This window comes from Solanum verrucosum, unplaced genomic scaffold, assembly GCF_900185275.1.
Source record: "Solanum verrucosum unplaced genomic scaffold, falcon-dt-bn FXZP01000103.1, whole genome shotgun sequence".
Classification (NCBI taxonomy): Eukaryota; Viridiplantae; Streptophyta; class Magnoliopsida; order Solanales; family Solanaceae; genus Solanum; species Solanum verrucosum.
Window position 1 is genome coordinate 4,579,892 of NW_026020048.1, and position 23,267 is coordinate 4,603,158.

Genomic DNA, 23,267 nt, shown 5'->3' on the forward strand with positions numbered 1-23,267 from the left:
TAATTTTCACCATATAGATGAAAATACATTTTAATTTTGTCATATTTAGAGTTGATATACTCTTATTGTAAAAGTGATTCGCATATATATTACTATCTTATGAAAATGGTTCACATATACTTTGTCATTATAAAAGTAGCTCACATATATCGTTTTCATTTAATTAAAGTAAAAAGATTAATTTTAAATTTTTAAAAAATTCATGTAGAAGTATATATGATCTTTCTAGCAAAGTTCAAGGGTGTATTTGATATTTTTCATACATGAATTATTTTTTAACTTATTTGAATTTCATATTCTTATTTCATTTCTTTCGTTCTTTAATATAAAAACAAGAGAAGTATAAAAAGAAAGTGGAAACAGACAAAAGAGAAAGAAGTAAGAAGAAAAAATTTAAATTGTTTTTTGTGCGGCTATATCATAATTGTAAAACTAACTTTTTGTGTCTATATTGTAATTTAGTTTTTGTATCTATAAAAATAATAATTGTGGCATTCATAATAATTTTTACAAAAATATCACTGAAAAAATAAATTTGACCACCAAATTAGGAAATTTAAATTAACAGTTGGATAAAAAAAGGAAAAAACATATAAGAAGGATCAAATATACTTCTACATTGACCTTTTTTAAATAATTTTTTTCAATATCATGTTAGAGGAAAATAGTATATATGAGTCATTTTCAAATAAGGAATATATTAGCTCTACATGACAAAATTGAAGGGTGTATCAAGTCCTTTTCGCATTTTTAATTTTTATTTCTTATTCGATGTTTGATATACTCATTAAAATCTGATTAAATTTAAATTTACATATTGCATCACTCATTTTTAGTCAAGACTCTCTCAATAAGATTTTTTTTCAATCTCAAAAACCCTAACAAACAATTGTTTCTAATAATTATGTGTTTTCATTGGATTGATTCTGTTATTAGAAACAAGATGGATAATTACTTGTGCATTCATAGATTGCAATAGCTAATATGATTAAATAAGGACATATGTTTTACGATTTTTTTATCACTAAATGTTGATTATTGATGCAAAGATTGAAAATTCCGTTATTATAGTACATAATTATCAAGGGTACAATAAAAGTGACAGTTTTTTTGCAAAGAACGAAGCAAAATGAAATAATTGGTGAATAGTTCAGATGAGAAAATGAAATAATTGACAGTTCAAATAGAAAAATCAACGACTATAGTTTCTAAGTAAAATGATAGAACAACTATAATTTAAATGTGAAATTTGTGAATCCGGGGAAAAAATTAGAGTAGGACCAAAATGCAATATGGGCAAAGCAAGGGAGGAGGATGTATAAGAATAATGAAATTACTTGGGGCAAAAGTGAAATCTTTGGTCTTCTGATTTCTCCTTTTATTTTTGCCCTTGCAGTAAAATTGTTTTTTTCGCTTCGTAATTGGATCTTCACAGTTCTTGTGTAAGAGGAGACGGAAAAAAAGAGACTTGTGTTATATGCCCAACTTTTAACTCCTCACACTATCCTGCGATTTAACCCATCGCTTCGACCTCTCTGCGACTGATCGCCGATTCTCTCAACTTCGACTCCACTTTTTGCCGGCGGCGTCACCGGCGAGATCTTTAATCAGGTAATTTTCCCTACACTCCAAATCGACGACTTCTATGCCAATTTCGCGTTGATAGTGCGATTTGGAACTGTTGTTTTCGACATCAAAGATTGGATTTTGTTTTTCTTGGAATTTGATGATGCGTTAATTTTGATCTTTTGAGATCAGATGCTGACTTATATTGTTGAGTTATTAGTTTGATTTATATTCTGCATTAAACCAAGTATGGATTTGGCTACTTGCTCTTGTTAGTTTGATTCGAATAACGGATATGCACATCAACATCAGAATTGAATGTTGCTCTAGATTGAGAATTTACCGATACTGTTTTTATTTAACTGTTTTGTCCTCTATTATGATGGAATATAGATTGCTGGAACAACATTAATGTTAGGGATCAAAGGAAGTTATTAGAATTGAGGCAAACCTTGTTGTGATTTGTCTTCTATTGAGTGTTCTCTACGAGTTTTAGCTACTAGAAACTAGATTCTATGTGGTGTAGGCAACTAAAGAAAGTGGAAGTGAGCTATGCCCTTCTTATGTGTCCCTTTCCCCTGTCCGTCATTCTCCCAACCATTCCTTATTTGCTGGGTAAACTCACCAGACTGCTCATTATGAAATGGAAAATGTCTTTAGTAAGTATGTATCTACTTAGACGTAGTTGCATATCTTCTTCTTTGTCCTTATCTTTTTTTTTTACCATTCTTTGGTTACACTATTACTCTGTAAATATTTGTTTCCCTACTATTTTTGGCTAATGTATAAGTCTTGCATTACTTTTTTTTTTTTGTGCTTTAGTGTTGATTTTTGTGGTAATGACATGTCTTATTGTTTTTGTTGGTGGATAAAACTTCAGGAAGCGGTCCTTTGTGACCATGGGCACCGAATATCCCAATCGTCCAACCTTTCCCTCAAGGCCTGCTGCTACACCTTTTGGTGTACCGCAGAGTACAACTCCTTTTCAATCATCTCGTCCTGTGGTTGGATCTGATGCTTCTGCTTTTCGGCCTGCTCCTCCTACTTCTTCTCCGGCTATGTCCTCATCTGGCCCCATGGTAGGACCAGGGATCTCTACTTTTAGACCGATGCCACCCGGGACTAATGATGCAGGGAGGCCACCTCCAACAGCAACACCTCCATATGGGCCGACAGTGTCTGACCCTTTCCCACGTTTCCCCTCACCGCAGTTTCCTTCTACAGCTCAGGTACCACCTCCACGCACTTCAATGCCGGGGCAGCCTGTTGTAGCAGCCCCAGTTAGACCTGTTTCAGGGCCTTTCTCAACACCTCCTGGTGCCCATTATCCACAAATCCAACCTCCTACTGTTCCGATGGGATCTCCTCCTCAAGGTGCAAATACAATGCAGCCTAGTCCACATGTTCATCAGGGTCCCATGCAGTCCCAGTTTACTGCTGCCAGAGCAACCACACAGCCATCTTCCCCTTTAGCAGGTTCAGCTTATCCTGCTGCTAGACCTGGCTTTCAATCTGGTTTTCCTGGATATATAAGTCAGCAACCTTCAGGGTTTGCACAAGCTCCACCTAGACAATCAGTACCATTTCCTTCTCAGCCAGGCGGCTATGTTCCACCAGTGCCAGCAGCTTCTAGTCCCTATCTTTCTCAACAAGGAGGGTTTGCACCACCACCACCTCTAACATCTCAACGTCCAGGATCTATGCCTCCTACGTCAGCTATGCAAGGTTTGGTGGAAGACTTCAGTTCGTTCTCAATTGGGTCTGTTCCAGGATCATTTGATTCCGGCCTTGACTCTAAGGTTCTACCGAGACCAATTGACGTTGATCTTGAGCGGAACGTTTTGTCTGAGATGTATCCCATGAACTGCAGTTCAAGATTTTTGAGGCTGACAACTAGTGGCATACCAAATTCTCAGTCTTTGGCTTCAAGGTGGCACTTATCTCTTGGAGCAGTTGTTTGTCCTCTCGCCGAGGCACCTGATGGGGTTTGTATTCATGACATAGTACTCTTTCATATTCTGGATAGTTACAGTTTAAGGGTTTCATATGAATCTCACTTGCTCTACGTGCAAAATCTACATCATGCAGGAAGAAGTTCCTGTGGTTAATTTTGCCCCAACTGGTATCATCCGCTGTAGAAGGTGTCGCACTTACGTAAATCCTTATGTGACATTCACTGACAGTGGAAGAAAGTGGAGATGTAATATATGTGCATTGCTTAATGAAGGTAAGTACTGTCACTACTGATATTGCTTCAGGTCTTGAGTATTTAACTAGTATATCGTTGGAGCTATCCTTTTGGTTTTAGTATACTTTAAAAGTTTCAGTTAGGTTTTAGCTAGAATAGTTGAATTCCTTCTTGAATATTCTGTTTGGTTTTTGCATTGATTGACTTCCTAATATGTGGGTAGGATGGGACTGGGTTGCGAGAGAGATGGAGGGAAGTGGATTAATGTGCATGAGGCTGGCACCCTAATATGTACTTGCAAGAATACATGCATCCCGATTTTAGAAACAACCTTAACCTTGATTAAGTAATGGTTGAAGGTCAGATGATTAATGAGTAAATGCCTGAATAAAATGACCCCACTTAGCTTTAACACTAAACTGTGTTTATCTTATTAATGAACAAAAACTTCTATGTAGACCTCACTTTCTGCTCATTGCATCTTTAGCAGACTTTCTTCTACTCATTGCTCACCTTCCATTCAAATTGCTGCTAAGAGAACTTTGATACTCCACCGTGCCCTCTCTGATTGTGATGCTGGGTTTAATTTGTCTACAATAGTTTGTTTCATTGCCATATATGAACAAGTTAGCATCCAATGTCAGGGCCTCCCAGCTACGTTGTTGTGCTTTTTGTCATTTTTAAGAATCTTAGGGGTCGTTTGGTTGGGAACAAGTTATTCCAGGATTAATCCTGGGATAACTTATCCCACCATGTATATGGGATAACTAATCCCATCACTATGAAATAAATGGTGGGATAATCCCAAATATGGCAACGATACAAAAAATTTATCCCATCACTATTTATTTTTATCCCTCACACCAAACGACCCCTTACAGATTCTCATTTCTACCATTGCATATTGAGGATGTAGAATATTGTGTCCTTTTTTGAAATGCATGGGCTCATTTTTCCTCTTTATGTCTAGTTCCTGGTGAATATTTCGCCCATTTGGATGCCAGTGGCAGAAGAGTCGACTTGGATCAAAGGCCTGAACTTACCAAAGGTAGCGTGGAGTTCATTGCTCCAGCTGAGTACATGGTCCGGCCTCCGATGCCTCCCCTGTACTTCTTTCTCATCGATGTATCTTTGACTGCTGTGAGAAGTGGAATGCTTGAGGTAAGAGATTTAGTTATTGAGCTTTGCAGTTTGTCTCTAACTACAACAAACGACACATCAATTATGGCCACTAAGCCTTCTTACATGCAAGTTACCTAACTAGTAGATGGTTCTCTATTCGTCATTATTGTGTGGCTTGTTGATGCAAGTCTTGCTGTTACCACCTTATATTAGAATGCTTCTGAGAAAGCATTCACATAGACGAGTCTGATGTTTGTATATATAAGCACGTGGGGCTCTTTGTCAAATTTTATCATTTAATTTGATATTCCATTAAGTATCAATTGCCTGTCTAGTTAAACTTCTATTTTTGTTGGCTACTGGAGCAATTTTTTGTAGAATAATCTGATAAATTGCAAGTTTATCAGGTATGCCCTTTGTTAATCCCATTTATACATCTATGTCAGGTTTTAGCACAAACAATCAAGAACAGTTTGGACAGCTTGCCTGGATTTCCGAGAACACAGATCGGGTTTATAACTTACGACAGTACAGTACACTTTTATAACATGAAGGCAAGTCAGCCGAATAATGATTAATCTTATTACATAATATCAATATCCATTTACTGTTAAATAACTTGGGTTCTTTTCCTCTTGTACCAGTCATCCTTGACTCAACCTCAAATGATGGTCATGTCAGATCTCGAAGATGTATTTGTGCCATTGCCAGATGATCTTCTTGTCAACTTGTCAGAATCAAGAACTGTGGTAGATGCATTTCTAGACAGCCTTCCTTCAATGTTTCAGGATAATGTGAATGTGGAATCAGCTTTTGGTCCAGCTCTTAAAACAGCCTTCATGGTTATGGTGCGCAACCTTCTTTCTATGCTCTTCACATGATTTTCTGACATTCAAGTTCTTGGTAGCACAGAAGTTTTTCCTTTCACATTCTGTAAATTCACTTTTTTTGCCTTATGTTGATTCACACCGACTAATGTCGCCTCTCTGCTTCCAGAACCAACTTGGCGGTAAATTGCTGATCTTTCAAAGCAGCCTTCCATCACTTGGTGTTGGCCGCTTAAAACTGCGAGGAGATGATCTTCGTGTATATGGAACTGATAAAGAACATACATTGAGAGTACCTGAAGATCCTTTTTATAAACAGATGGCTGCTGATTTCACCAAGTATCAGATAGCAGTCAATGTATATGCTTTCAGCGACAAATATACTGACATAGCTACTATAGGTAATTGAACTCTAACGATAAAGGACCTCTACCCCACAGATTAAATTGTGTTTCATGTTTAAGCTGATGAATACTTCTTTTTTTAAAAAAAATAATTATTCCTTTTGATAAGTCAAAGGATTCATTACTATGCATCAAGTTTTTGTCAAAAGATTGTACAAATTGTTTGTTTGACTCAAACCAAGTTGTCTGCTGGCATCTAAACAAGTTTCCAATTGTCAATACAACATGGTATTCACTCTTTACACCAAATTAACAAGTGGGACATGAAGGATCTTTTGATGCCTTTTATGTCATTGGAGCACACTGGAGCATTCTCTCTTCTTTGCACTACATAAGCACCAAAAGTGATGTATTAGTGATGCTCCAGGCTGTCTATCTCTCACTTTTGATCCTCTGTGATCTCTAGTCTAGCTCGTGGTTGCATCCTCTACTTCCATTGTGTAACACTCTTGATCTATTATATAAGCTAGAATGCAAGGGTCCAGCCCACGATTGTGTTGTCAACCTGCAATGCAACAATGGATACTTAGTATCTTCTCCAGTTTCTATGCACGTGCAACACTAACTCACTAATATCCTCCTCTTTATCAAGTTGTCAGTTGATGAATACTTCGGTTTATATCAACATTTTCTTTCATATGCCCAAAATTTTCTCACTGAATTCTATGGGATCTTTCAATCTGTCAAACATAATCTTGTTTTATAAAGGGACCTTGTGCAGAAGGCAATCAGGGAAGGCTGATTGAGTGACTTCTGTGAGGAATTTGGATGTTCTTTCACTTTGATGTTTGTTAGAAGTATAAGCAAAAGCAGAATTAGTAGAAAGGAATCACATACAAAGGATCTGTGAAAAATTGTGTCATGCTTTAAATTATTTGGTATACTGAAACCTTCGCTGTACTCTGTATTGCCACAGTTAAGGTAGTTCAATTTATTTGACTGAAAGTTGCACATAATGGGAGTTCATAGTTTTGGTGACTGCAATTATTAATATCTAGGTATGTCCTCATGAGATATTGGTGTATAATTTTCTTTAATTATGTTGTAGGGACGCTGGCAAAGTATACAGGTGGTCAGGTATACTACTATCCAAGTTTTCAAGCTTCCATTCACAAAGATAGATTGCGTCACGAGTTAACCCGAGATCTTACAAGGGAGATTGCTTGGGAGTCTGTCATGCGCATAAGATGTGGAAAAGGTTATCTTGCTATATTACTCTAACCTCTAGAAGCTGAATTTCACTTCCATGTGAAATAAAGAGAATTTGTGGAGTTTATGTTGGTAAAGGTCACTAAGATGTTTGGTGCTTTCAGGTGTTCGTTTTACAACTTATCATGGGAACTTCATGCTGAGATCCACTGATCTAATAGCACTTCCTGCTGTTGACTGTGATAAAGCATATGCAATGCAGTTATCTCTTGAAGAAACACTACTCACTTCCCAGACAGTATTTTTCCAAATTGCTCTACTGTATCCTTTAGCATGAAATGTTTTGAGCTCAATTCACTTCATATATTTTCTCGAGTACTCCTGCACCAGATACTTTTTAAATAGAAGTCCAGGTGATGTCTATTCTAGGATGAAAATTCCCCTCCTAATATTCCATAGAAGCATTAATTTCCTAGTTTTTAATGTATCTTTTTGATAATGAATGAACTTACCCATGATGAATGAGGAATAGGGTTTCCTGGAACACTTTCTTAACAATTAAAAGATACACATCATCTTCTGGAGAAAGGCGCATTAGAGTACACACAGCAGCAGCACCTGTTGTTTCAGATTTAGGAGAAATGTATCGCCTGTCTGATACTGGTGCTATCATTTCTCTTTTTACCAGGCTTGGTAAATTTAGCTATACTTTTCTTGTATTTGGTCCTTTGACTTTGAGATTTTTCCCTTTAGTACTTTTAAGTTTCTTACGCGCAAGTTCTTGTCTTTCAGCCATTGAGAAAACTCTGACCTCTAAATTAGAGGAGGCTCGAAATTCTATTCAACTCAGGATTGTGAAAGCTCTTAGAGAATATCGAAATCTCCATGCTGTTCAGCACCGTGTGGCTGGAAGGATGATATATCCAGAATCTTTAAAGTACTTGCCATTATATGGATTAGCTTTATGCAAAACAACTGCCCTTCGTGGTGGATATGCTGATGCTCAGCTTGATGAACGATGTGCTGCTGGATATACCATGATGGCTTTGCCCGTTAAAAGATTGTTGAAGCTTCTATATCCTAAGTTGATCCGTATAGATGAATATCTTCTAAAAGTATGCATCTGACAGCCCTTCCACATTATTGCTGTTTTTTCTTAAAAGGTTCTAAAACCTATGATTTTTCTATTTCTAGAAACCATCTTCACCTGAGGAGTCTAAAGACATCTTGAAAGGGGTTCCACTTACATCAGAGAGCTTAGATCCCCAGGGTCTCTATCTCTATGATGATGGTTTCCGGTTTGTCATCTGGTTTGGTAGAATGCTTTCTCCTAATATGATCCAGAGTTTGCTCGGAGAAAACTTTGCTGCTGACTTCTCTAAGGTAAGATTTATAGACTGCTGTATCATCATCACACCATAGTAGGCAGGTTCCGTTTGGTACTGAATGGACCAAACAGTAAGCCATATGAAATTTGAATATGTACTTTAAATGCCAACTACGTAGTTTGGTTTGAATGGTAAAATCTGATTAGACTTCCGACAATGAATGTAGTTCCATGGAGCGTATGTGGAATTGTCTCCAGTATAGATGTTGCTGATTAGAGGATCTAAATCTCTACTCAGCTTCACCTATAGCATCCTATTTCATTTTATGTAGGACCATTAGTTATCTATTTCTTTTTTGTTATAGTTAAAAACTTTCTGGTCTCGGTAGGTTATAGATAAGTATCTCCAATCCGTTTACTTATACTTTGTCATTTGTCTTCCATAGGTTCTGCTGTTGCCATCTTCTGAATTTTGTTCTCTTTATTCTACTTCTGCCCCTTTAGGTTTCACACTGATTTATTGACATTTTCCTTATTACTGCATCATCCAAATCTGTGGAATCTATAACATTTTCTTAATTCCTTATCTCCTTGATCTAGCCTGCATGTAGACAGAATTAGTAAAACACAGTTGCTTCAGGTGTAGGTGTCTATATTTTTGCTTTTCATCGGATGATGAAGAGCTCTTTAGTTCTCTGCTGTTGTATTTAGCTCTAAATGTTGTCATCTTAACTTTATTCCACTTTGATGACTATTGTGAGGTTAATTATGTGTGGCTTTTTTACTAGGTTAACAGGGTCATGCTTAAGATTTAGTCTTTTTATTTCCTTTTTATTATTTTCCTAGATATGAATGACTTGTACTTCAGAAGTACTTCCAGTTGATTTCATGTTCTGGTTTGTGGATAGCCTCAGAACTGGATTTCTTTTCCTTTGTAAGTGTATACTGAAGGCCCAAAGGTTCAAAACTTCCCATATGATTTCTCTTCCCTGAAGGTAAAAAAGTTTCCTGCATATTTGGTTTTCCGAGCATACAGTATTCAGTGTTGTCAAAGACACACTTAAGCCCTAAAGCGAGGTACTAAACATGTTGAGCACTTCACCTCGCTTTATAGGCGCTTTAGTTTCATCATCAAGGCTCTAAAGGCATACTTTTCCCTGCCAATGAGTGCAATCCTAAAGATGTGACACTAAATAATTGATATTTCACTTTATCATAATCTTTTTGCAATTTCTTTGTCCATATATTTATTACTCATGCTTGTGATTATTAATCTTGGACTACACATACAAATTTGTAGTTTTTCTCCATTTGCACCTTTTCTCATTAAAACCCGTGTTTTATTTGCACTTTGCGCTTAAATCCCAAAGAACCCTAGAGTCTTTTTGCACTTTACACTTTTGATAACACTGACTGTATGTCAGCAGTACTAATTATCATCTAATTAGGTTTGCAATGAAAGAATGGCTGCTTTGATAGCATCCATCATGTCTGATGAAGGCACATACACCTTCAGTGTCTTTAGTGCTTAGATCTGCCACTTCCCTGAAATACTGAGATCCAAGTAGTTGGAATGGAGATATATGGTAAAAGAGAAAGGAAGTGCACTCAATATGTGAGGTCATAAGATCTACACCTCACTGACCAAAATTTAGTATGTTACTCTGACAAAGTTGTCAGATGTCAAGATATAAGGAAGTACTTGGAGGATGGGCAATTTAGCCCTGATAATGATTTTGCATTTTTGAAGAGATAACTTCTCTTCTTTGGTTGCCTTGCAAATTTGAACTTAGTGAGTCAAGAAGGATATTTTTTTTTTCTGAATCTTAAAGATTCTTGTTGAAAGAGGTCCTTGATGACTTTAGGTCTTAAATCCTTGTTTGGGTAATTCACTTCATTTTAGAATAAGTTTGCTTACATGTGATATAACGTTCACTGAGAATTTACGATGTGTTTGCCTAGAGGGCCGTTCTTTGCTTATGGAAACCTTAAAACATGGGTGTATGGTCCTATCTGCCCAAGCTGGTGGAATTAATAGAGGTGTGTGCAAGCTGGCCCAGACACCTCCATCATTAAAAATAGGGTGTATGTGCCTCCGTTCTTCTGAATCTAGGTTCCCCATTTTCTTTGCGCACAAATATAAAGTCATGAGTTGAAGTTTTATTTGAACCACTCATCACTGGACATCGGGATTTCTTGGTTATCCATAAAAAAGGATTTCTTCTTTGATGCAGCAATACTCTCTTGAAGGGATGTGTTTCTTGCTTATCCCCCCCACCCCATCCCTTGCGTAAAAAAAAACGAAGGAAAAAGAAGTATTTGAGAGTGCAGGGAGTGACTTTACCTGTTAGGACAGAGGACAACTTAGGCGCAACCCAAGTTGAGACACAACCTATGGAATTTATTTGGAATGGAGGAACCGAGTTTGACACTCCGCTGGTTTCTTCGCTGATTCAACCCTATGGCCTTCACTGTGTGATGTTTTGAGACAGCTCCTGCAAATTTTCTGCTCGTCTTTAACTCTCTGATGTGATCTTTTTTTTCTAATTGCGAACCAGGTTTCACTTCAAGAGCTAGATAATGAAATGTCAAGAGAACTGATGGGTTTGCTTAAAAGGCAAAGGGAGAACGACAGATCATACTATCAACTATGCCATCTTGTGAGGCAAGGTGAACAGCCTAGAGAAGGCTTCTTCTTGCTTGCAAATCTAATTGAGGATCCAGTTGGTGGTTCTATGGGTTATCAGGATTGGATTCTGCAAGTACACCGACAAGTCCAGCAAAATGCATAAAGGTAATGACAAGTATTTGCTGGTCGTTAATTCTCTTGTGCTTGCATTATTATTGACTTCATCTTTTGGGTGGTACCCAAGTGTTCCAAAAAAGAGTTAAGGGTGAATCTTTATTATTGCATATCTAAAGGAAATTGAAACAGATTACTGGTGAAGAGATTGTCATCACGGTGATCACCTATGCATTTCTCCACTATGAACCTAAAATGACGAGTTTTAGTCTGCTTGCTGATTGAACACTTCCTATTTTAGCAGGGTTCCTGTATGTTCAATCATTTATGGTCTACCGAGTGCCGATTCCAGTAGAAGTTGGAACTTGTTGCCACTTGCAGCTATGGATGGTTTATTCAATGAGCAAAAGCTTCCATGGAAGAAATCTGCTGTTAGTGTTAATTGACACCATTGATTGCTGCGCTTACCTGAATTTCCTTGTAACATTAGTTGAAGAACTAATATTTTCTCCTCATGTTGGGATCATTTCATACACGTGGACCAGCCATGCATTAAGATGTGGGAGCAGGAAGATTGTGCTCGTCCTTAGCGCTGCCCCATTTGCTTGGGGTGAACAACATGAAAGAAATGCTAATTGACTAGTATTTATTTTCACGTGTTGGTCTGGTTAGAGTGAAATGAGACATTAAAGAGAACAATGTTGCAGTTATTTATCTTTTTGATGTTGTGGGGATAGGGTATGTGTTTGAGTGGGATTTATTTAGACTTTTGTAGAGATCTTGTACATGCATTTGCTTTGCATAACTGAATTTTTGCTGCCCGTAATAAATTTTGTTGAGCTGAAATATAGTGCAGATGATATAATCTCTCTTTTTCCTTCGGTTTTTGCATTGGGATGGATCAATAACAAGGGTGTCATCCTATTATTTGGTTTGCTTTTGTGCTACTGGATTTGGTTTTCAGATTTTTGGTGTTGTAGTTATCCAATCTAATCTGAACTAAAAGAAATTTTGTTTGATTGGGGTCTCTCAGATTTCGCAGTTTCATATTTGGTATTTTTGTTTTTCCTCTTCAGCATCTCGCAGTTTTATAGCTGCTGTTTCATTTATTATATTCGACAAATATCTTTTGGTCGCGAGCTATATGACTGTATCATATTTTTGACTTAATAGTATCTTTATCTCTGTGTAACGGCGTTGTAAATCTTTTCTAATTCTGTTTATCTGAACGTAACATTTGACTTTGAAAACACATGACAAATTAAGAATGGTGCAATTGCAATTTGCAAGAAACCAATAACAATAATGTAGGATATTCACGAAAGCGTCAACTCAATTGCTTTTTAATTGTAATTCCAAAACATAATGGCAGAATATTAAGGGCCCATTAGACCATAAAAATTACTCATTTTTTTCGGATTAAAGAGAACAACATATTGCAATGTGAGTTGGATAATAAGATTATTCCTCCTCTGCTTCTAACATATCTGTTTACCAGAGGTGGTTAGATACCTGTCAAAGCCAATGGAGGAGAGAGCAACAGGGAAATGAGAGGAAAAGACTACTGCAAAATCGCTACAGATAAACACCCGTCTATAAGTTTCATGCCTCGTTGAAAACTACCAAGAGAACCCAGCAACTCTTAAGAACATAACAAAGTGAACCTCATACTGGTCTTGTCTCCCATTGACAAACAAGCAGCTTAATTAATATGGACCATTCTGAGAGGAAAAAAAAGATATATAACTAAAACTCGAAGAAGGTAATGAATGAGATATCTTCAAGAATCAGTTCTTGAAGATTTCTCATTTAGATGGTACAAAGTAGTGATCCTAAAACATACTTACTTTTTCATTTATAAAAGAAAAGGAATTCAGAGCTATGCAGTATTATAGTTCAAAGAAGTTAGGGCAACAACCTAGGTGCAGAAAATTTTACCAAGGAACACTAATTACCCAGACTTAAGTCATTTACCTTCTGCTAGCATCTTATTCCCCATACATTTCCATCAGTTCATAGCATGCCAATTTGATACTCAATTTCTTGAATACAATCACCAGTAATAATTAAGTAAAACCCTTGAACACAGACTATTCTATCAGTACTAAACTTCTCAATCACTTTGATATAATACAAAGAAAGGTAGCCAATTGTGAGTACTCACTCTCTGCTAGAGAAGTCAAGTGAACATTCCAATGAAAGATAAACCTTCTCAAGGGTATGTAGCATGAAGGCAAAGTACCACATGGTTGCAAAAACAAGCAGCACTAAAGATATTAAGTTGTACAAGAAACAGTCTGTCTAAATTTTGATACAAAAAAGGGTTGTACATCGGTAACTGTTCTGAGTAGAAAACCATGAAACATATCTCTCTAACAGTCAAGGAATCTTGAAGGAATAATTTTACTTGTATCACCTCAAAAATAATATAGAAGCATGTACAATATTTTAAGCTTTGCAAATGTCGCGCTGATCATGAGAACTACCTTCATGTAGCCATAGACGCCAAGTCTAGTTCTTCATCAGAATCAATGCAATCTTCAAAATCATAATACGGATTCACCTGTGACAATAACTTAGTCAATGTTATTACTAAATTAAACAGCCATGACAATGCAAGTAATTTCAAACAAATTTACTCTTCGTTTACAAAAGAGAACACCCCATGAATTTCGATTCAAGATAAGACAAAGCTTCAAACTGTTCTATACCTTGGGTCGGGGCGTCACTGCTTCAAAACTACGATAAACGGGGATGTCAAAATTAGGAGGTTCCAAAATAATATATGCTCCTTTATTTCGGTACCTATCCTTTGTTGCCTGCAGTTAGAGCACAAACAGAAAGATCAGTTTCTCCATTTCATACTACAGATGTTTTAAACTTTTTGCATGTGTATAAAAAAGTGAACAAACATGATAAAACCTAATTTTGATGAGATGGCTAGCTATTCCTACCATATTGAAAAGGATCCATCACTAGGAAAAGGCTCTCGAAGCAATAGAACACAATGATTCATTAAGTAGATTCAAAGTGGTTTGACAATTCTAACTAGTGCAGTTTCAGGCCTCCATTGATTCATTAAGTAGAGTATAACACATGACTAGAAACCAGGCTTAATTCCCAAGCTGGAAACACTCCTGTTAGGCTCCAGAAAGAAACTTCATGCATAAATTGAATCTATTTCGGTAGAACCTTAGGAAAACAGTAATAATTGCAGCACATTCTTAATACTCCTTGAAGTGACAAACTGACAATTCGCTGTGTTAACACCAAAATTTGCGCATGGGCCAATTCCAGAACGCTCAGCAGGTGTGTTATTGGAAAATTTGTTTATAATACGATGAATGAAGCCCACAAACTACTTCCCGAAATAGGGAGGAAGTGACAGTTGACGATCAAGTCATGCAAGATTTTTACCTTGCAGCGACCCGGTCAATTAACCATTTTCAACCTAGAGTAAATGAATGTTGGTTAAACGTGAGAAAATGCTGATTAGGCAACATGCAAAACAAACAAAAAAAGCAGACTACTCCGACCCTGAAAGATACTTTTTCACCTAATATACCATGAAAGATAGAACTACTGAAGAGTGAAGTTCTTTATGCATCTTTATTAAGTATTGGTTGCCAAAGTACAAAATTCCTAAACTCATTCTACATCTGGCTGATGCAATCATTGAAAGCACACAGGCCACGACAATAGAAGATAAATGCTCCTAATATACCATTCATACGTTGTTTCAAAATATATATATATATATATATACCATTATTACGCTCATTGGGCACATATTTCAGGAAAAGAAATTCTGAATCAACAGATGCATTACACAGTTTCTATCAACAGTAACATAGTGTGACTTTAAAGAAGCACTGCACTTCTACAAGACATCTGAAAGTAAACACACCAGAGGTTTTCATAAAGGAAAGATGAACTGCATACTCAAGTATAACACAAAATACAAACTCTGACCATGGACGATGTAAGGTGAAAAAGTATGAAATAGTGAATGGTAAAATTGAAGATACCTGAAACTGTGGATAGTCTGGGGCACTAAACACTGTAATCAATTTACCGGATTGGACCTCATGATCTATGGTATACCCTTGATCCATTCCTTCCATTCCCTCTCTCTTTTCCCTTGCATCTGGACCTTCATGTGACCTTATAATCAACTGAGGTTGCAGCAATCAAAGACCAAAATGTTAGCAATTTTCTCACAGATAAAAGTCACAAAGGAAGATGTCAAAGCTCACAGTAAATACAAAAACCTAAAGCTACATGAATAATGTAAACATAAATAGGATAGATGTGAAATAAGAATAGTCCTGAACATGCAAATTATTACGTGAGAGGCCTATGTCTCGCAGTAGTATCTTCAATCCTTTGTGTTTCTTCACTTCTTTGTGGGTCTTTAAGTGGTTAAATGCTTTGTTCACAGATACTTCGAATTAAGATCTCATACAACTTTTTTCTTTTCTTTTTCCAATGAAATGATTGGGTTTCAAGTACAAGTAAATTTATCTCCAAAGGTTCATCAGTAATCTCTGGGAAATATTCTGGTTTTCCAGCTACACTGGATCCACTATGTCAGAAAGAGGAAAGAATTTCAGATATTAATGTGCACTACTATCTTAACGTACTAATTTTTAAGGAAACAACAACCAGATCATTTTCTTACTTAAATGAGTGCTGGTAATTGCATGATTTTCTTATATACCCAGTATAGTTATGTCTAAACTCATGCGCTTGTAATTGGTTAATACTACTAGTATTGCAACTGGATAGAGACCAATGCTCTCCTCAAGAAAAACATGTTACAACCAGCCCCCTTCAGGTGAATAAACATGAAAAGACTTTTTTATTAACATTGAAAAGAGGTGCATCAACTCTTTGTATGTCCACCTAATTGACTACTAGATCCAAGGGGAACTGATCCCAAAAGAATCTTCCTCCATGGTACGAAAGCAAATTGATGAACCAAGTCAATGATGAAACCAGACGAAAGGAAGGTGAGATGAAAGCCCTTCAGTCCACTAACTAGGAGACCATATTTTAAAAAATAGTACAGCCTTGTCCATTAACTGTGCGTAGGAAAGTCGAACCCGTGCAATAAATCTTATTCAACCTTTGGAGTTGCTTTGATTAGTTATGTTTATCTTCTCGTGGACTCAAATTATGCAGATAATTAATTGATTTCCATCTGAAAGTACATTGGATCATTTCCCTTACAGCCTTGCCTGATAGTATAGTTTCAATGTTCATCTTCAAGGAGGAAATAGTGATGAGATGAACACAGAACTCCATGAGTATACAGATAAGGCAGCAACCCAACCTCTGATTTGTCATGTGTAACTGAATTGTTATGACTACGGTAAAATACATAAAAGTAAAAGTATGTCCTAGTGAAAATTTGTACAAAAAAGAGAGAAATATGAAGTAACTTCAATTTGTGAGTCCCATCCTATCTTAATTGCTGTCATGGATGGATGACTCAAAAACTGCAGGAACTATGGTTCTAGCACAAAGGTTGGTTAACAATAAGTTTGGTTCCAGAAAAAATGAGAGAGAGTAAAGGAAGAGAAAGTAGTTGGTTTGCCTTACTTAGGTTAGATATTAATACAGTTGGAAAAGTTGGAAAGTGAGTAAAAGCGAGGAGGGACACTTCACCTCTTCTTTCACTTCCTTGTATATACGAGAGTAACAACCCTTATTCTTCCTCAAACCCCTCTTCTAACACATCAATCAAATTTAAAATTGAAGCTATTGAAATCTAATCCAAAAACTACAAACTCAAAGATTATATTCTGAAAAATATTATGTCCAATCACATCATTCACACCATACAACCGTCCGAACAAGACATAATATATTGTAGAATTTCATTCAAAAACAAATGATAAAAATGTACTGTAAGCCCTGATAAAAGACTACTCTAAAGTAATTTAGCAGTAGGCAATATCAATAACAAGAAGAAAAGAGCATATACAAAGAAAGAAATACAATTCAAGTAGTTTACCTTTAAATTCAACTTCTTCAAGAAATCTTCTGTGCAATCCGGACCCCATAAGAGACCAATTCCTCTTTCTTTATTCGGGGAAAGTCCAGGTTTCATTGACGGGTCTGACCATAAGACATCACCCGGTATCAAATTCGTACCTTCCCAAGGAGGATCAAGGACAGATCTCCTAGCTTTTAATAATTCCTCCATAGAACCAAGAGATAAAGCAGTAACATCGGGATTCGAAACTATTTTACGGTTCTTTTTCCCTTTAGCTCTTTTAGCTGGAGTGACAGCAATACTACGGAAAATACCTCCGTGTGCAGTGTAGACCTTATCACCAATAATGGAGGCAAGAGGGAGTCCTTCGAAACATCCTAAACATTTCCTGTAAACATGTTTCCCATTATCCGCATACTTGGCTAAAACCTCCTTTTCAAAACCATAAACAGAAGTACAGTACTTTGACTCGTGATTTCCACGAAGGAGAAACACCCTATTGGGCATAAAAACCTGAAAGAATGTACAATTCCATTGAATATCGACAGTTGCATTTGACTGATATATACTAGAAAGTCAATTACATGAACCAGTTGAGTCCAAAAGTTACAACACATCAAAATATCAAGTTGAAGTAAGGTGCTACAACCTCACTATTGTTTGACGCATAATACCCTATCCCAGCTAAACAAGGCACAAGAATGAACCAATATTACCAAGGAATTAATATAATTGACAACACTTAAAGGAAGATGAAGGGTAATAAAGCTTAACCAAAACTGAATTTGCCTATTCTACAGATTACTATGATACAAAGCCTGGTACTTTAAAGTTAAGCATCACCATCCTATTTTGTTGTTGTACAACCTCCAAATGGTAAATGACATTGTCATTGACAAAGTGAGAAACTATCTATCTATAGGAAGAATACCTCCTCAAGTTTTACAAAAACCTAATTCTCCATGCTAAGTGACCACATAAAACTGATAATTATGATCAACAATTACGTTTGCTGATATAAATTCCATAGACGAACACAGTAAAGTTGTTATCTCATCACCGGACACAACTTGCGCTACGCAGTAACAGTAAGATAACCAAGTAAGTAACAACATAATTGATACTATACATTACCAAACTGAATTTCAAACTACATTACCTAAATATTTCATAAAAAACAGTTCAAGATTTTCATTACAGGAAACAAAGAATTCAAAATTTGTTAAAAAGATTTTACCTTCCAAGCCAACAAGGTAAGGAAGGTCTCAAGACCCCAAGCACCTCTATCGACATAGTCTCCGTTGAACACAAAGAACCGATCATCAGAGGGAAAACCCGCATCTCTCAATAAGAACAAGACATCATGTAACTGGCCGTGTACGTCCCCAACAACAATAACCCTCGAATCCTTTCCCAACCCCAACTCGCTATCGATATGCACACAATTGGGTTCTTTATGCAAGATCTTCGAACCCGTTAGTATAAGCCGATCAAAAACCGCTACAGGTAACACCGATGGCAGCTCCGTCGGAGCAAGATTCTTGGATGACCAATCAAATGCTAACATCAAGTTCGTAACCCAAGCTAGGGTTAAAGTCCCGTCTTCAGGCCATGAAATTGGAACCTCTGGATGAGGCTGTGGTGGTGAAGGAATCGGGGTGGACGGCGATGACGTGGAAGACGTCGATGCCACCGATACAGACGAGAAAAAGTCCTCATCGGATGACGGCGGCGGAGGGGTGGCTGATGGTAAATTGGCGGCTGCGGCCGGTGGTTCTGATTCTGATAGCATTTCAACTGGATGCGTGATTTCCGTTAATTTTCTCTAATTCTTGAATTAATATTTTTTTGGTTAATTTTTTATTTTTATTTTTTCAGTTGATAGAATACCTGAGACAGAAAAAGAAGTTTTATTGACAGAGTATGTTCATGGGGAAATGAGAGAGAAAAGCCAAAATAGTAAATAAATTAATTAATATTGTGTTGGTGCTGTGTCATTCACAGCTCAGTTCACTGCTCGTCAGCTCAGTTCGTTTGGACATAATTTAGTCAAATTTATGAGATTGTCATAATATATGTATCCAAGGGATGTCTTTAGACTTTTTTTTTTCCTTTCTCTATTAAAGTTTAATTATTTTGACTTATTTAGTATTAGTATCTATATTAGAGTTCAATTATTTTGAATTACATTATGTAGGGTTTCAATGAGGAAAAAATATTCCTTATCAAAAAAAAATTATACCCAAATCTCAAATCCAAGTCCAAATGAGGGAAAAGTTCATATCCTTATATATAATTGATTTATGGCAAATTATTATATTAGCAATATAATTTTTTTAATGCATGTATTAATTTGATTAAAGATATAATTATCTTTAATAAAATAAATTACATGTCCTTTCAACCACACATAAGAGTATTCATTAGCGTGAAATCTTGACTAACAAAAGTTGTACTGAAGCGGTAAGTGCTTCTTTGTACAAGTTTAAGTTTCTACTTGTGCACACTTAAAATTGAAGGGTATAAATGTTAAATAAGACAAAGTTAAAAGACACATTTATGTATTACATTTTGATAATAATAAAACGACACAATAAAATAATAAGTGCATAGTCAAATTAAAATAATAAAATATATATGTAAATATAATAAGTCTAAATTTTGGTGTTGATAATTGATAACATTATCGGAAAAGCTTGATATCATTATCCTTCAAAATATAAACAACTTGATATATGTTTTCATGATTTTAGTGTGATCCTGTCATGAATTTCACATATTATTTCCTAATTTGTCCAGTTATCTAATTAGATTTTCACCCCATATAATATTTCATATATTATTTTTGTGATGTTCTAAACAAAAAAATAAATATATAATTTATACATATTGCTTCAATTTTTTGGTATTCATAGTAATGTACGTCTGTTCATATAAAATTTCATAGCGGATCAAGTTTAACGAGTAATTCAAATTAGTATTATTAGTAATTAAATTTACTATATATGTCTTTAATAAAAACTTGTTTTTTGATCAAATTGTAGATAATTTTCTAATCAAATCCCTCGTGCATTTTGGAAAAAAATCGTCTACGAAGTTTTAAATAAAGATGCTATTAGGATCTTAGGTCCTATATGGTATCTTGATATTATGAGTATGAAGTTTATTAATTATTTAATTGTGTGCGCTTCAATGCATTTTCTGTGACAAAAATTGCATTACGTCGAAATGTATTTAGCAGCCTTTTAGGAATATTTTTTTTTCTTGTCCTACAATTTCTTTATTTATTATGATCTTATAGTTTATTCTATTATAAAAGTAAATTTGATAATGCAATCAATTTAATTTGACCTTAATTAACTAAAATTTCAGCCGGTATATTTATGGAATTATTAAAGCCAAGAAATTTAGCTTGACATCTTGTGCGTAATTATTTGCACAAATTAAAGAAGATTGATTGCGTTAAAGATTTGATACAACATGAGCAGAATATCATATATATATATATAAGAATCCTAGGCCCGTCTACGTAGCGCTATTACAAATTAGGATTTCCTTTTAATTTATTTTATTTCTAAAACTAGTCTTTCCCTATCATGAAAGATTGTGACTTTTAAATAAGGTTGTGACATTTTCGAAAGGTTGTAATTTTTCGAAAGAGTTCAATAAAACACAATAATCATTTGTTCACACTACGCTTTGTTTTCTATAAATAGAAAATTTTATACTTCTTCTTTTGGACAATTAAATATTCGTGTACTTTGCTTCTGTTAAATGGCTCAATGACAAATTAGAGTGTCTACATGAACTAAATGTATTTGATTGGTAATTCGTGGTTTCTTAACAATATTTAGGATATCAAACAAATTGTTCTTGTATGTATAAAAAAATGTATAGTGCGTTACATCCACAACTTGAGATTAATACAAGAGAATTTCATAATAAACAATCTCTATATGCTATGTATTCAGGGCAAAACAGAAGCTCGACACATGGGACAATCTTTTTTCCTCAACAGCCATTGTTTGATGCAGCCCGTATGATATTCGTGACCACACCCAAGTGTCCCAATGGACTCTTCATGCTCAAATTCTGCTTGACATATGGCACAAATCTCTTTAGTTTCTGTGGGATTATTTACACCATCAGCAACACAATGAATTCTTGTTTTAAAATACCCCAATAATATAGCATCATCCTCTTTCTCCTCTGTGTAAGCCCGTTGATCATCAAACAGTTCACTTGCTGGTTGAGAATCATCTGAAGAATTTGGTGATAATCCGCCATTGAAATAGTCTTGTACATGTTGCTGCATTAAGGCCCTTTCCACTAAATCGCGACTACTGACGTTAATAATTGTAATTCCGCCATTGTGAGAGTTACTGTGTGGAGAAATTGTGGCTTGTAATCCCAAAACGAAGGGATGATCGTGTTGTCGTCTTCTGGAAGAATGATAATAGGGGGATCGCCTACTTCTCATTCCAATCCTACGCGAATTGACAAACATAAATTGTGAGTGACTCATTGTTCAACACCAGATTTTCTAAGTACGATTTATTTATTTATTTGAAGAAACAGAGTATGAAGGTGAAGAACACAGTATGTATAGAGTTGGGCATTCATACTTTCTTTTATGTAAAGTTTCCTATTTTATTTATTTCTCCTACGATTTAAGGATTTAATTTCCTATTTTTTTGTATTTTTTTGTTTTGGAAACTCAAGGGGATACAAAAAGTTTTCCTATTTTATTTATTTCTCCTACATTCTTAAGGAATAGGATTTAATTTAAGGTAAAGAGAAGTAGATGGAACATAAATTAATTTCCCACTAAATTTTTTTTTGTAAATAGAGGCAATTTAAATTATTAGTAAAAAAATATATATAAAAGAAAAATAATGGAACATATAGTAGTCTCACCAAGAATACTTCAATGGCTTTCCAACAATGCCGAAAGATACATAATCCCATCGGTAAGTGGTGCATACACTTTCTCCAATTGCTCAACCAACACAGAAGAAGTAGCCAAAACAGCACACCAGGCCTTAACACCCTGTAAAATATCAAAAAACAAGTGTAAAAGTGTCATTGGTATCCAACATGTTGTCGATAAGTCTTTGTGAGATGCTAATGTTCAAAGTTTCATTGAAGTCAATATAATCGTTATGCTCCTTTTTCTCATTCTTACAGCAAATGTAGCTACACCTCCTCCAGTATTCATCCCAATTCTAATCGTTCCATCCTTCATTACTGCTATCACTTCATCGATAGAGAAGTCAACACCAGCATCCTTTTTCACTGTCCAACGAGTCTTCTCTCTGCCATTAAGATCAAAACAATCCTTACAATCATCAAAGTCTGCATGACAGATGACTGATCAAATAACCATAAGTCTTACAAGTATACGCAGTCCATACAACAGAAAAAATCTGATGGTTTTTTCCATAAGCTCTGAGGAACAGGGTAAGGCTAAACATATTCTTGTGGAGCAGCTACACGACATCTATGTCGATGACGTGGCTCACTACCTTTAAGTAGTCGGCGCAAGAACTGTTAACATTTTATGACATGTAACAATTAAGAAAATCTTGAAACAGAGTACATGGATGTAAAATTGGAGACATGATTTTGTCAGAATTGATGTTATTTTGTTGAAGCAAGTGTTTCTTATGAATAATAGTATATTGTCCAGTTGTGAATGGAGATCAAACCACTGATAGGGAACATGTTCTGGCTATCCCCCAAAGATTTTGGCACTGTACAGGAATAGCAAAAGCGAAAACAAAATCCCCATTGCAATTTCTGGGTATCCCCCAATCCCTGCCTTATCATTATAATCTATGTAGCTCCCATCGGAATTAATCTTGATACTTCCTTGATTCGGCATTGTCCAAAGAACCATCCTGCTAATTGTATTTGGCCTGAGTCTCACAAATTTGGACC

General features: G+C 35.8%; 4 protein-coding genes and 1 pseudogene across 6 annotated transcripts in view; 1 reads left to right on the top strand and 4 right to left on the bottom strand.

The window, feature by feature from the left end:
* The window catches only part of LOC125821974 (zinc finger CCCH domain-containing protein 1-like), a 325,811-nt gene that overhangs the window by 107,617 nt on the left and 194,927 nt on the right, over positions 1 to 23,267 (bottom strand). The window lies entirely within an intron of this gene.
* LOC125821956 (protein transport protein Sec24-like At3g07100) lies at positions 1,390 to 12,160 on the top strand. 2 transcript variants are annotated; one of them, XM_049501312.1, is made up of 14 exons: positions 1,390 to 1,611; positions 2,447 to 3,551; positions 3,655 to 3,793; positions 4,725 to 4,915; positions 5,323 to 5,430; positions 5,521 to 5,724; positions 5,873 to 6,104; positions 7,156 to 7,305; positions 7,421 to 7,577; positions 7,822 to 7,949; positions 8,049 to 8,371; positions 8,451 to 8,639; positions 11,142 to 11,377; positions 11,628 to 12,160. In XM_049501312.1, exons 2-13 carry the CDS (start codon positions 2,466 to 2,468, stop codon positions 11,373 to 11,375), a joined length of 3,141 nt encoding a protein of 1,046 aa, XP_049357269.1. In that variant the 5' UTR covers positions 1,390 to 1,611; positions 2,447 to 2,465; the 3' UTR covers positions 11,376 to 11,377; positions 11,628 to 12,160. The 2 variants fall into 2 exon arrangements, with proteins under 2 accessions (XP_049357269.1, XP_049357268.1); XM_049501311.1 differs by having other exon boundaries at positions 11,631 to 12,160.
* LOC125821969 (serine/threonine-protein phosphatase 7-like) lies at positions 13,485 to 19,170 on the bottom strand. Its single transcript, XM_049501330.1, has 5 exons — positions 18,565 to 19,170; positions 17,346 to 17,840; positions 15,355 to 15,501; positions 14,038 to 14,145; positions 13,485 to 13,889 (listed from the first exon to the last, which is right to left on the bottom strand). The coding sequence occupies exons 1-5, from the start codon at positions 19,117 to 19,119 to the stop codon at positions 13,815 to 13,817; spliced, it is 1,380 nt and encodes a 459-aa protein (XP_049357287.1). The 5' UTR covers positions 19,120 to 19,170; the 3' UTR covers positions 13,485 to 13,814.
* On the bottom strand, positions 21,295 to 21,852 carry LOC125821898 (probable E3 ubiquitin-protein ligase RHG1A). The gene has a single exon (XM_049501261.1). The coding sequence runs from the start codon at positions 21,850 to 21,852 to the stop codon at positions 21,295 to 21,297; it is 558 nt and encodes a 185-aa protein (XP_049357218.1).
* Positions 22,255 to 23,211, bottom strand: LOC125821899 (probable methyltransferase At1g29790; annotated as a pseudogene).